This window comes from Prionailurus bengalensis, chromosome F2 (genome assembly GCF_016509475.1).
Source record: "Prionailurus bengalensis isolate Pbe53 chromosome F2, Fcat_Pben_1.1_paternal_pri, whole genome shotgun sequence".
In the NCBI taxonomy this organism is placed as follows: Eukaryota; Metazoa; Chordata; class Mammalia; order Carnivora; family Felidae; genus Prionailurus; species Prionailurus bengalensis.
In genome coordinates this window covers 74,527,837-74,541,209 of record NC_057353.1, presented here as the reverse complement: position 1 = coordinate 74,541,209, position 13,373 = coordinate 74,527,837, and the positions used below count along the sequence as shown (strand labels likewise).

Here is a 13,373-nt window from a genome sequence, read left to right as displayed (position 1 = left end):
AGAACGTCTGTGTCTGTGCATTTCCTGCTTCAAAAAAAAAAAAAAAAGTAGGGGGCTCCTGGGTGGCTCAGTCGGTTAAATGTCCGACTTCGGCTCAGGTCATGATCTCGCGGTTTGTGAGTTCGAGCCCCACGTTGGGCTCTGTGCTGACGGCTCAGGGCCTGGAGCCTGTTTCCGATTCTGTGTCTCCCTCTCTCTCTGCCCCTCCCCCACTCATGCTCTGTCTCTCTTTCTCAAAAAAAAAAAAAAATAAACATAAAAAAAGTAAAACAAAACAAAAGAAAAAAAAGCAAGAAACACACTGATTTAGTTTGGCAACAAGAAAGAGTCTCCGTTTCCCTTGCAATCAGAGATGAGGAGAAAAAAAATAAGAACAAACACTTAGCAAGAAATACAATCACATTAAAAAAAAAATGCGATGAAACTCCAAGGGTTGGTTTTAAAGAACATTTTGGGGAGGGGTTACTTGTTTTATTTTGGTTGTCCTTCTTAGACAAAAATAAAGTCTCTATGTGCTGTTATGTTTTGTAATGGATAAAAAAATAACTGGAATAAACCCTGGGGCAGGAATTCTAGTCCCCCCTGGCCACAGATGAGAGAAATCTCAGCTCTGCTGAACTCCACTCTCCCAGGGAGCCCTCCCCTAAGACAGGATGGAGGCATCAGGCGAAGGAAGGGCCAGAGGCAAAAAGCCACACGCACTTGTCTCTGCCATGGGCTGCAGACCGTGCGAGGCCAGCCGAGGCCTTGGGTCTGGACTGTGGCATCGTCTCCACGTGGCACAAGTCTGAAGCTGCTGGGAGCCAGGCCACCTGAGCTACGGATCTGCAAGAATGGCATGCCTGCCACTCCCCAGTCCACCCCCCAGATCCTCAGTCAAGCCCCCTGGGCCGCCTTCTGGTTTGTGTCCTTACCTCGGGTCATCAGGAAACGTGTCAGCAAGAACAAAGTCGGTCTTAGAAATCTGCACCTGCTATGGACCATGCTCTAACGGCACAGGTCACCTCACCCCAACCTTCCAATCTCCTCGCTTCACTTGTGACTCCTACTCTACCAGTGGAGAACTGGAGGCCCAGAACGTCAAGGACCTTGGCCACAGCTAGTAGGTCGCAGAGTGGGGTCAGCCCAGGCAGGCGGGCTCCAGCACCCTCACCCTTAACCGAGTGAGGGAGGGCCCGGGCAGCAGGGACCAGCCATGTGCCACAGCTCATGGGGAGCCTAGCTGTGGCCCAGGGCTCCCAATCTCTCTTGGCCCTGACGGAGGCGAGCAGGACAGGGCAGAAGAGGGCGGGCATCCCTGTATCCACTCTGTGAAGCCACGTAGGGGAATTCAGACACACTTGGGTTCTCACCCACTTCCCCAACTGATTAACAGTAAGACCTTGTGAAACTCTTTTAATCTGTCTGAGCTTCAGTCTCCTCATCTGTAAAACAGGGGCTATGATCCCTGTTTCGCTTTATTGGAAGAATTTCTATGAAGGTGGAGGTAACAAGTCTTGGGAAGTGAGCTGTAAACTGAGAGGATATGCCCTTGCTACTGGACCTGAGGCCGGGGGACCAGGCCTCCCCGAGAGCTTATTTGAAAGGCAGAATTACTGACTCAGCATCTGCAGTTTTACGAGCCCCCCAGGTAATATGCATGCGCGCTGCAGCTGTAGGAGGCCCCGGTTGGCGAGGGAGACAGTCCTTGGAGGTTTTGGACCCTTGTGAGAAGGTCTGGTAACTTCTGGGGAGGGTGGAGACCAACGGGAAGGGAAGACGTGAGAGGGGCAGCTGCAGGGAGCTCGGAGTCCACACCCCTGCTGGGGATGCTCCCCGCTCATCGCTCATCGACACCGCTTGTGTCTGCTCTGTCACTTAGTTCCTCACCTACGGAGGGAGGAAGCCTCCCCGTCCTGACAGTGCGGTCCCCTCCCTGAACTCGCCCTGCCAGGAAGCAGCTCTAAACACGAGTGTCAAGTTAAACCACCCAGGCCCCAAACCATCTAGCTCAGCCAACCTACCCTTTTTCAAATACACAGCCGGAGAGTCCGGAGTCCCGTTCCTCACTGTCACCTGGCACCTAAGACTCCCGAAGCCGGTGGCCTCTGAGTTCCCCAGGGTGTCTTGATGCTGGAGATGGAAAGAGGATGCATTATTATCCAGAGGTGGTCACTGCAGTTCCACAAACATTCACCAAACTCTGACCGTGGCTAGGCGCTGGGGCTGCAAAGGTAAAAATAGAAGATTCCTGCCCGTTAGTCTCTCCCCGTCTATTGGAGCACACCGATGCGGAAGCAGAAAATTCTGGCCCAGAGTGTTAGCTGCAAAGACACATGTTAAGTCAAGAGGAGGTCATTACAGAAGCGGGAACGAGTGATTCTCCTGAGAAAGGAGAGCTTGAAAACTTTCCCAGAACAAAAGTGAATCTGGGTGGGGTACTGACGTATGAGTAAGAGTTTATCAGTTGGAAATAAAAGAAGGGGGTTTCAAGCAAAGTAAGAGGCAGAAATGACGACAAAGGATTCGGTGGTGTTTTGCGGCTCCTGGTGGCTCTGTCGGTTCAGCCTCCGACTTCCCCTCAGGTCATGATCTCACGGTCTGGGAGTTCGAGCCCCGCGTGGGGCTCTGTGCACACAGCTCGGAACCTGGAGCCTGCTTCCGATTCTGTGTCTCCTTCTCTCTCTGCCCCTCCCCCACTTGTGCTCTGTCCCTCTCTACTCAAAAATAAATAAACGTTATAAATAAGTAAATAAATAAGTAAATAAATAAATAAGCAAATAAATAAATAAATGAATCGAATTCTGTGGTGTTTTGAGGACTAGAGCCTGTGGTTCTTGGAGACTGTCAGTCTCGAGAGGCGGAGTGGCAGGAGAGGACGGACGCAGAAGCATCCTTATGGGCACAGCTCATGTCCAGTGAGGATCAAGGGAAGGTTTGTAAGCTTGGAAATGAGGTCAGACGTCCAAACACCTTGCCATTCTTGCTAATCTCGGATCCCTCTTTCTGCCTGTTTCCAGAACTTCTGCTGGGGCTGGGGGGGGAGGATCGGGGGGGGGGGGCAGGATAAATCTGTTTTCATCAATTTGTGGTTTTTTTCCCCAGGGTTCTGCCCCCCTCTCAGAGTTGCCTGAGTTTCCTGGCTGTGCGGTGGAGGGATGATGGCCTGGGGAGGGGAGAAGGGTCCCCGAGAGGGAAAGGGCCCTGCACTCCTGAGAAGGGTGTGGGTGGCAGGTCCCAGACTGCAGGGCCCCCCGCCCCTGGAGGCGGTGGGGCGAGTGTGAGCTGGATGATCCACCTGCAGCCTAGACCCAAACAAGAGGCTCCTGCCTTGATAAAGGGTCCCTTGCACACCCCACACCTAACCCAGACACAAAGCTCCGAGGAGCCTGGCCCTGTGTTTGCAACACTGGGCAGCGTAGACCGGCCAGGTCACTCCCCATCAATGACGACACCTGACCCCGTGTCTCGGGACAGCACTGAAAACCCCGGGGCCCTGCAGGGGAGTCTGGAATGGCTGAGATGGCATTTCTTGCCTGCCTGTTAACAATACTAACAGCGGTGGTGACAGCTATTACAGTCACTGAGCTCTTACTCTGCGGTAGAAACTGTCGTGTGAGCTTCTCCACGTAGGACTTTACTCAATCCTCGCGATAACTCGGGTGCCATTACCACCCTGCATCATAGGTGAGGGCTCCGAGGAACCAAGGGGTGAAGGGCAGGAAGTCAGCAGTGGGGCTGGGACCCAAACCCGGGCAGCCAAGCTCCAGGGCCACCTCCTAATAACACTTCCTGCGAGAGGCTGTCTCTCGTGGGCTAAGGAGTTGGGGGGAGAGTTCATTCCTTTTTGGCTTTGTTAGTTTTATTTTTTAATGAGGAAGTGTTTTATTTCTTATTGACTAAAATCCATACTTGTCAGGGCATCGGAGGATCCAACGACGGATAATCTCCTACTCTGGCTCAGAGGAATGCGAGGTGCTTAGTAAGCACTCAATAGATGCTATCAGCTATCTTCTGCTATCACTAATAATTCTGCAAGCCGGGTCTGATGCCTGAGGGAGAGAGGAGTAGAGTTTCCTTAGATCAGAGATGCCCAGGGACCTGGCAGCTAGCAGCCCAGGGAGCACCGTCACTGACTGTGACCTCAGGCCCCTCGACCACCAAGCGTCTCTGGGAGGTGTGGACAGAGGTGTCCCATTAGTAGGGTCACTTTGACTCGGACCAGCCAAGGTGAGGGGACAGCACTTGGAAGCCCCAGACAGCAATTAAATGCAGCCAGTCTGTACTGTCCCACAGCGTTAATGCCGGCGGGTCCTGGCCAACTATCACCAGTGTCCCGGACTATCCTCCCTCCCCGCCCACCGGCCCCCATGTCCCCCTGATACATCTGAAGGCAGGTCTGGGCCATGGTAGTGAAAAAACTAATAAAGGCACGGCCATCCTCCCCAACATGCTTTGACCTTTAAACTCAAGGGACTTAACGTTGCCTCCATTGCTGTGTGTTTTGTGTTAGCTTCTCGAATCCTCACCAGAAGCCTGCGAGGTCAAGCCTCCATGTTATAGATGAAGAGTCTGAGGTGAGGAACGTGCACGTGGTCTGACAGCCCCAAACGGACAAGGTTTGGGATTCAGTCTAAGACCCCTCCCTGCCTCCTCTCTAGATCCTGCAGATACAGACCTGGCTGGAGTCCTAAAATTCAGGGGCCCACCTTCCAAGCCCCTTCCTGCAATGTTGCTTATGAACACACACTCACACACCTGCACAGGTGCATGTGCTAAGGGCAGGCAATCCACCCGTGTCAGTGATGTCGCAAAACTGCTAACAAATCGACATGCCCTTTAAAAATGTGAAATGAATTACGTGCATCCACAGAATGGACTGGTAGGCTGCCATTAAAAAGAACAAGGTTCATTTTAAAGAAGGAGAAAGTTAAACATTATGTGAGAAAACCAAGGTAGAAAAGAAGACGTAGTGTAAGATATTAACACGTAAGCAAACACAACAAGATGCTCATAAACATATAGAAATTTTCTGGAAGTTTCCATGAAAAACTGGACAGTAAAAATGGAGATTCGCATGTGGTTAGGAGCTAACGTACCCTTCGGTCCTAATTCACAGTGATGGTGAAATTGCCAGCTTTGACCTACAGACACAGCAATTTCATGTGGTTCTAACTAATATTTAACATTTTTCTTTCTTGAGCTATAATCATATTTTACTTCTACAATGGAAAGGAATGCTGGGGTCCAGGACTCAGAGAGACAGATGGGACTTAGGGCTCTGGACAACGTCCCTTCACACCCAGTGCCCAAGCTGCCAGTGGGTAACAGAAGGGAGTGCTCATTGACAATCCCTCTGACCCATTTGTTAGGAAACGATTCTGCTCAGACGGACACTCCTCGGGACAGCTTCATCCTGAGCCATCACTGGTCCACTGGGGTATTTTTCCCAAGTCTCATCACTTTGAAGAAATGGACGCAACACGGGGTCAGCTGCTGACAGTCTCATTCCACCACCTGACCAGCCTGGTGTCCACTCAATCAGAGCATGTCTGGCACAGAAAGGGCGAGACGCAGAACCCCCACACAGCTGCCATGCCTCACCTGAGCAGACGCTGTGCAGGCCATGTGGTTATTTGTCCAAGCATAGAAATCACACAAGACTTCTGATCCCGCTGTGGACAGTGCAAGGAAGCTGCAGGCTTCATCCAGAGCACAGTCTGCAAGCACCATGGGACAGTCAGTGTGCCTGTCTCTCTCAGGTGATGCTGAGGGCAGGTGGACACATACCCCCCCCCCACGGCCCCCAACACACCCAAACACACACACACACACACACACACACACTCATCCGTAACATGGATTTCAATGACCTTCAGAGACTGTAGGGTTATGAGATAATCCTTGTAAACATACATGCTCGATAAATATCATTGCTGTTATCACCCCTTTCTGGCCATGACATTGGTACAGACAGACAGCTCTCCTGACCCGGACAAATAACTCTACAAGGAACCGATGTCCGTCATTTCTGTTCCCTTACAGTTAGCACAGCAATGTTCTCAGTACGTAGTATATGCATTATAAACTCTGACGTGAAACTATGAATTGAATATACACTTGGGGAATCGACCCATTTACCAAATGTTTTGAGAAAGTGTATTTTCTCATTACAGTTTCAGTGGTTTTATTTGATTTGTCTTTCCCAGGCCAGCACAGAGTATTTTTCCACACGCCCGGCTCCCCAGCACCCCTTACCTGTCAAGCATTGTGTCAGCGGAGACCCAGAACCAGGGACCCTGGACCTGCCCGCCACAGTGACATCCGCACGGAAGGTCACCTTAGAGTCTGGAGCCTTCTCAAATTTCTGCATCACTGAAAGAAAAGCAGAATGATGACATTGGACTCTGAAAGGCAGAAGGCTTCTCTACAGCGAAGCCAGGAAGAGTGCCAGGCCAAGAAATCACGTCCGTGTGTCTGTCTCATTCACAGTGCTTGGTCACACCAATGTCCCTAGGAGAGGAATTCCCTTTTAAAATGGTTCCAGCATGCTGCCTCATATCTGATGCAGAAAGCTATGTATTTTCATGTCTCCTTTTGCAACCTCATTGTCAGGAGGTAAGGAGAAATTTTAATATTATGCTAGTCCTTATAACTCATTTTTTTTCCTCACTGATGGTGATTTTTCTACCTAAATTTATATTTTCCTGTCTTGATCTTTGAGTGCAAATTTTCTTATAATTATGCTGTTGAAAGTTTTCCTTCCAGAAAACAATTTTTACTTCTTTCTGGAAAGAGGTAAGTTATCTTTTTTTTTTTTTAATGTTTGTTTATTTTTGAGAGAGACAGAGACAGAATGCGAGTGGGTTAGGGGCAGAAAGAGAGGGAGACACAGAATCCAAAGCAGGCTCCAGGCTCCGAGCTTTCAGCACAGAGCCCGACACGGGGCTCGAACCCACGAAGTGTGAGATCATGACCTGAGCCGAAGTCGGACGCTCAACCGACTGAACCACCCAGGCGCCCCAGAGGTAAGTTATCTTTTAAAAGACAAATAAAACAGGCACATGTGGGTTCATGTAAATCTGAAGACATGACACGTGGCTCAGGCGTTTTCATGATAGTAGGTGTTTAAGTAACATACTAGCATCTGTTTTTCTAGCTACCATCAACATCCCTGAATTCTCCACTAGGAATGACACAGTCACACGCTCCTGGAGCTAAACAGGGGAGAAGAAATAAATATAAGATCTCAAGGCGATGAGATGCGGAACTCATTCTTGACCCAGCAAAAAAGCACTGCAGATAACTCTCCGGGAATGAGACTCATTTCCAAAGCCAAAAATGCCCAGAGGTGTCAGCGTTTTGCAAATAACTCTCAGAAACCAAGCCTCAAAGTAGACCAGTATTAATTTTTTGCAGACATAATTCTAAACGTACAAAAGCACCCATTCTCCTACTTATCTGTTGCTTTATAAAACAGACCTGTGTCTACATGGGTTTTTATCACGTCAATAAATTCAAGACCACCCAGCAACCTTTTTTCCGTTTTCGTAATCAATGCAGGAAAAAAAAAGTTTATTGCTTTTGGGATAAAGTCGGGAGAAGGGGATGCTAATACAAGAGACACAGCATGCTTTAAACCTTCACAAATCCTGATGCAGAAAATAATTCTGATTTTACAAGGTAGTCCTTCCGTGTTGATCACTCAAGTTGCCAAGTTCATGTGCTTGGCCCATAGTCAACTCTTCTGCTCCCTTCTCTTTCTCTCTTTTGTCTGTGTTTACACCCCTCGGTTACCTTGTTTGTAGAGACTGCAGGCTCCGGTCCAGCAAACACCACACAATATTCAGCCCTTTGTCCCTCAGGTGTAACTGGCACGAACAGATACTCCCGACATTGCAGGAGACTAAACAAAATTTGGCGGGTCTCTCAATTTCCAGCTGAAGTCTTCCCAGAGGCTGAAAACGCAGTCACTTTAGCACTCCAGTTAGACAATCTGCTGGCTTCCGCAAAAGGGACCCTTCAGGCATGAAGGTCTCTTCACGCTAGAGCATTCGGTGAGGAAGCTCATTGCCAAACAGAACAGAAACAATCCATGCACGAAGTTGCCAATAATTCCATAGAATACGGAGTTAGCTGGCAAATTTTTAGGCATTCTATTGGTACAATTTCCCACCTGCCAAGTTTTGACTTAGCAGATATTTACAAATGTCTTGGAAAGCATAGAGGGTCAACACGAGAGCCATTATATGTGATCATGGCTACGCGTCTGTCTCTTTCCAAGACAAGGACAATGTTCTGGGAGTACGTGAACACCTACTAGCTGAACCTGTGACAGAAACATGAGTTTCTTGTTTATTGGGTGGATGCGTTGATGAACAGATGACTGCCAAGACCACCTCAACTCCTGAAAACCTGGAGAGAACCCTATGGAGATGACACCACCCCAACAGCAGCTGATACCTCTGGGCACCTGATGTGCGATATGGAATTTTTGGTGCGGGTCAACAAAAAGCAGTATTAGAAAACTGGGTCTAGAATTAAAGGAAGGGGAGCTTACAGTATTTCCAGGGGCCAAGGTCAGCGAGTAAACCACTAACTCTGTAGGTAAACTAAGGGTTTGCCGCAGGCAGTATAGAGAAGATGGAGGGGACTGCCAGGAAGAGACCAGGCAGGCAGTGCTGGCTCTGGAGTCAGCCCCCGTCCAAGTCCTTTCGCCACCACCCCTCATCGGCCCTGTGTCCTGGGGCACATTTCAATCTCTGAGAGCCCGGTTGTGTGGTTGTAGGGATTAAATAGAAGAATGTGGAAAACCTGGTATATAACAATTCAGTAAGTGACAAGCCCCTTTGCCTGCCCGCCCCCCCCCCCCCCCCGACAAGGACACCTGCCTAAGTGCCAGGGCTTGTGAAACTGGCTACAGGACTTCCGGTGGCAGGAGAGTCCCCTTCCCTGATCACATTTAGGAAGGGATTTCCAACAGGCCCAGATAATAACAGCAATTCATTCATTCTGTCAACAAGCACCAGCCACTCTGGAATAGAACAGAAAGGTACCACTCTGGCCCCAAAGGATGATATTATCTGAATATCCGATGATATTATACTATCCAAAGGAGGCTAGAATCCGGAGAGGAGAGTGAGGAATGCAATTTTATTTTACTCCGAGAGCAATGCAGAACCACTGAAAGGTGGTGAAGGGCATTGCATAAACGGAATTGCCTTTTATTTTTATTCTTCTTAATGTTTATTTAATCTTGAGAGAGAGAGACAGAGCGCCGCAGAGAGGGAGGGAGAGAGAAGATCCAAAGTGGGCTGTGTTGACAGGAGACAGCCCAATGTGGGTGGGGCTCAAACCCACGAACCACGAGATCATGACCTGAGCCGAAGTCGGACACTTAGCTGACTGAGCCACTCAGGTGCCCCACAGAATTGCCTTTTAGAATAATTATTGCAAAGCATTGCAGAAAAAGGGCTGCGGGGGGGGGGGGGGGAGGGCACCCTGGGGCAAGAGGACAAGGTAGGGGAGGTGACAGCATAATCCCTGTAGGGGGAAACCCAGGCCCCGACAAAGCGGGTGGAAAGGGCACCAGTCTCCTCCCCCAGGGATACAGCTGACCTCTACACCCTTTGCTTTTTTTCTGGAAGATAAATGCCTCAAAATTAGGACTGCAATTCCACTCTCAAAGAGGAAGCTCCCCTCAAAAGCAAGCCGATTGGATTCCTAGAAGAGGCTTTTGACATGTCAGTGGGGACCCAGCTTAACATGGAAATCCTTCTGAAAATCCAGAGAGGGAGCAGTAAACTCCCTCCGAGCTTTGCATAAGAAGCCCGAGCCTCCGAGACTCCAAGGTCCAATCTGGAGGCTATTCTTTAGCCAGAGCCTCGGGGAGATATCATGGAAGCTGGCAAGGCTAAGCTCTTACTCATTAACGCTTCTGGTGCTACTGATGACACTGTCCTTTCTGCTCTGGGGGCGGGGGGGGGGGGGGGGACTCCGGGCTGAACAAAGCATCTAAGGCTTTGCAAAATGCAGATTACAATCCTGGCAGCTGAGGCGGTGACAGGGAAGCAAAGAGGAGGGGAGTGAAAATGCAAGCACTCCTGTGCTAATCCCAGATGGCCCAGAGTCGCCTGGGCCTAGCAAACGGCTCTCCCCCGCCTCTCCCTCATTTGTGATGGGCAGGTAAGATCGGCCTGCCTTGTGGCCTAAGGCACCTTCCAGCTTTAACTCCCCTGACTGCAGTTTTTGCCCAAGAAAAGGAATGTTGGAAAAAATAATTAGACTCTCCTTGGATTTGCAGTTTATCCACAGGGACACACACACACACACACACACACACACACACACACACACACAAGTCCTTGAGAATCTTTAGCGCTTTGCCAGAGAAGGAAAAGATTGTTCTGAGCGTTAGAAAGTGAAAATGTCTCAGGACGCCTGGGTGGCGCAGTCGGTTAAGCGTCCGACTCCTGGTTGCGGCTCAGGTCCTGATCTCACAGCTCGTGAGTTCGAGCCCCACGTCCGGCTCTGCACTGACAGTGCGGACCCTGCTTGAGATTCTCTCTCCATCCCTCTCTTTCTCTCTCACTCACTCTCCCAAAAAATAAACATTAAAAAAGAAAATGAAAATGTCCCTCTTGGATTTTCTCGAGTGTTGTACGTGATTCGCTGCACCCACTTCCCTAGAGAGCAGATAGGCTACGTGTGCAAGTGTGCGCCTGTGAGGCGCGTGTACAAGTGTGCGTGTGCATGTATGCAGGTGTGTGCTTAATGAGGAAGCAGCTAAATCCAGGTAGAAGCAGATCAGTGTCGTGGAAAGAACGGGTTTGGGGGTCAGGTACACGCTGGCTCACGTCCTAGGGATGTTATATCCTGACTAATAAGTCGCTTAGACATTCACGCCTCTGTTTCCTCAGCTAAATAATTGGGGATAATAATATCTACCCCTTAGACCCACTGTGAAGTTCACCCATGACTGCCTGTCTAAAATTTCCGCACGGGGGCCTGGCACGTAGTAAGTCCGTGCACATCAGGCCCTCTCCTCACACGGAAACCTGAGAGACCCCGGCCACCGGCACCGGCTCCGCCTGGTCAAGGTTACAAAGGTAAGCCAGACCCCAGGCAGGAAGGCGACTCTACGGAAAGGTAGGGCAGGGTCCTGAAAACTTAGGTCAGAATTAAAGGCACTTACAGGCTGTCTCCGCCTGCTCCTTGATTAACCTGAGTCTCCTCCTTGTCCTGAAACATTTATTACCTCTTCCTGTCATGTCACCCCTAACACACCGACCCCCCTGCAAGGCAGGCATTAACAGCCCCATTCAGCAGATGAGGAAACTCTTGAAGGTGAGTGGCTTGCTCAGACGACATAGCTAATGGAGGGCACCATTGAGATTAAACTAGTCCTGACCCCACTCCCATCCCACCGAGCGCTCTACGACAGGTATCGATCGGTTCACCCAGGACTTTCCCACCCATCACCTCGTTGAAGAGCTGTGCCCGGCACAGGGTGGGGCTCAGTGGAGGCTGGTTGTCCTCCTAGGATGGTTTTGTGGACCCTGACAGTGTCCCAGGAGGCAGGCAGGAGGCTGCTGGGGTGACTGAGGATCAGAGAGAGGTTGAGCAACTTGCTCTGGGTCACCCAGCAGGTAAGTTACAGAATCGGGACCGGCACTCGGGTCTTCCTACAACATCCAGCTGAGAGAGAAAAGCTGACCAGCTTTGCAGAGGCACAGCACCCACAGGAAAAGGAAACTCAGCTCGTGAATTATTTTAAAATTCATGGCTCACACACACTGAAGTATTTAAGGGTGAGGTTGCATGATGTCTGAAATTTGCTTTCCAAGGATCAAAAATAGAGAGGGAGAGAAAGAAAGAAAAAGGAAGTGGAAAATGCTAACTTTTTTTGGATCTAGGTGACAGGTATTTATTTATTCATCTTACTATTCTTTCAACTCCCACGTAGATTAAAAATTTGCAAAATAAAATGTTGGAGACAAATGCATCTCCTCCTTCTCTCCCTTTCTAGAAAGCCCTTGAGAGCACATGCCCTCTCCCCAGGTACGTGGCTGATATAACTCCCAGCACATACTCAGACACTGGGATTCCGAGAGCGGGGCCTCCGTTTCCGACCACAGCAGCCTCCGTCCCTCGCTGTCCACGCAGAAGGCCTTCCCGCTGCCCCTGTCCCTCTGGCTGGCTCGGTACTGGCCGTCCTGGTCGCACTGCAAGCCCGCCTCACTCTTCTGACAGTCAGTGACACCTGGAACGGAGAGACAGATGTACCATCACCGACGTGCTTCTGGGACCCCTCCCCTCGGGGCCCCCAGACTGCCTGTAGTTGACATCGCATGTCCAAGTGATGGGTCTGATGCAGACACCCTCCAGCGTCAAACTCTTCAGGATTCCCACGCTTTGGTCAAAGGATCTTGTCCAGGCCCCCTGTTGGGCCACTAAGACCCTGCGATCTGGCTCCACCTGTCTCACTCCACGAGCTCTGTGTCTCCACAGGGCACACGGCATTCAGTGCCCGGGGCACTCCCTCTTGCGGATACCGAACACCATATCCCAAACACAGGCTCTGCTCCCGGGGCTCCACCTCCTGGTGCTCATTCTCCTCCAGCTTCAGTGGGACACCCCTTCACTGCCTATCAGCCCTCCCCTCAATCCTCACTTCCTCAGGGAAGCCCCAGGCTTCCGACATCCGACCGTTACACACTCCCATCCACCCACACCTCTCCTCGCTGCTGGACCGTGGTTATTATTTCCATCTGTCTGTGTGAATGAACTATCCGCCTCCCCCTCAGTAGAAGCTCCAGGCCGGCAGGGACCTGATCTGGTTTTGTTCCTTATTGGATCCCAGTGCCTTGCTCAGGGTCTGACACAGGACACGAGCTCCCGCACTGTAATACCGGGATTTGTAGTAAGAAATATATATTTGGCCTTCCTCTCGTTTCCGGCACAAAGCCCCTTAAATCTCCTGGCATTTCCTAAGTGGTGAAAGCGATAAAGGTGTCTTTTGTTACGGTATAGAGGTCACTTTGGGATGGCTCTTAAGGATGGAGGCTGATTGCCAGGAGAAGCAACTATGTGATTACGGCACTGAAGCTTTCGGTCCCTCTCCCTGACCTCCAATCACCAACGGCCAATGATTTAATCAAGCTCGCCTATGTAATGGAACGTCCATAAAAGCCCAAAAGGATGGGGCTCTGAGAGCTTCTGGGTTGGTGAACACGTGAGAGGTGGGGGAGAGCGGTGCACCTGGAGAGGCATGGGAGCTCCGCCCCTTCCCCCCCCCCCCGCCCCCCAACCCCCGACCATGTCCTGTGCATCTCTTACCTGTCTGTTCCTCGGTTATATCCTGTTATAACAAACTGGTCATTTCGGTGAGTTCT

The 13,373-nt window shown here is 50.4% G+C and overlaps 1 protein-coding gene across 1 annotated transcript in view; it reads right to left on the bottom strand.

The window, feature by feature from the left end:
- Positions 1-6,348, bottom strand: part of LOC122496004 (thyroglobulin-like) — a 75,973-nt gene extending 69,625 nt beyond the window's left edge. The window contains exons 1-3 of the mRNA XM_043602190.1: positions 6,238-6,348; positions 5,584-5,699; positions 2,004-2,112 (exon numbers count right to left, since the gene is read on the bottom strand). Of these exons, the coding sequence (XP_043458125.1) occupies positions 2,004-2,112; positions 5,584-5,607 (133 nt within the window). The 5' untranslated portion in view covers positions 5,608-5,699; positions 6,238-6,348. The remainder of the gene's footprint in view (positions 1-2,003; positions 2,113-5,583; positions 5,700-6,237) is intronic.
- Between the last annotated feature and the right edge of the window lie 7,025 nt (positions 6,349-13,373).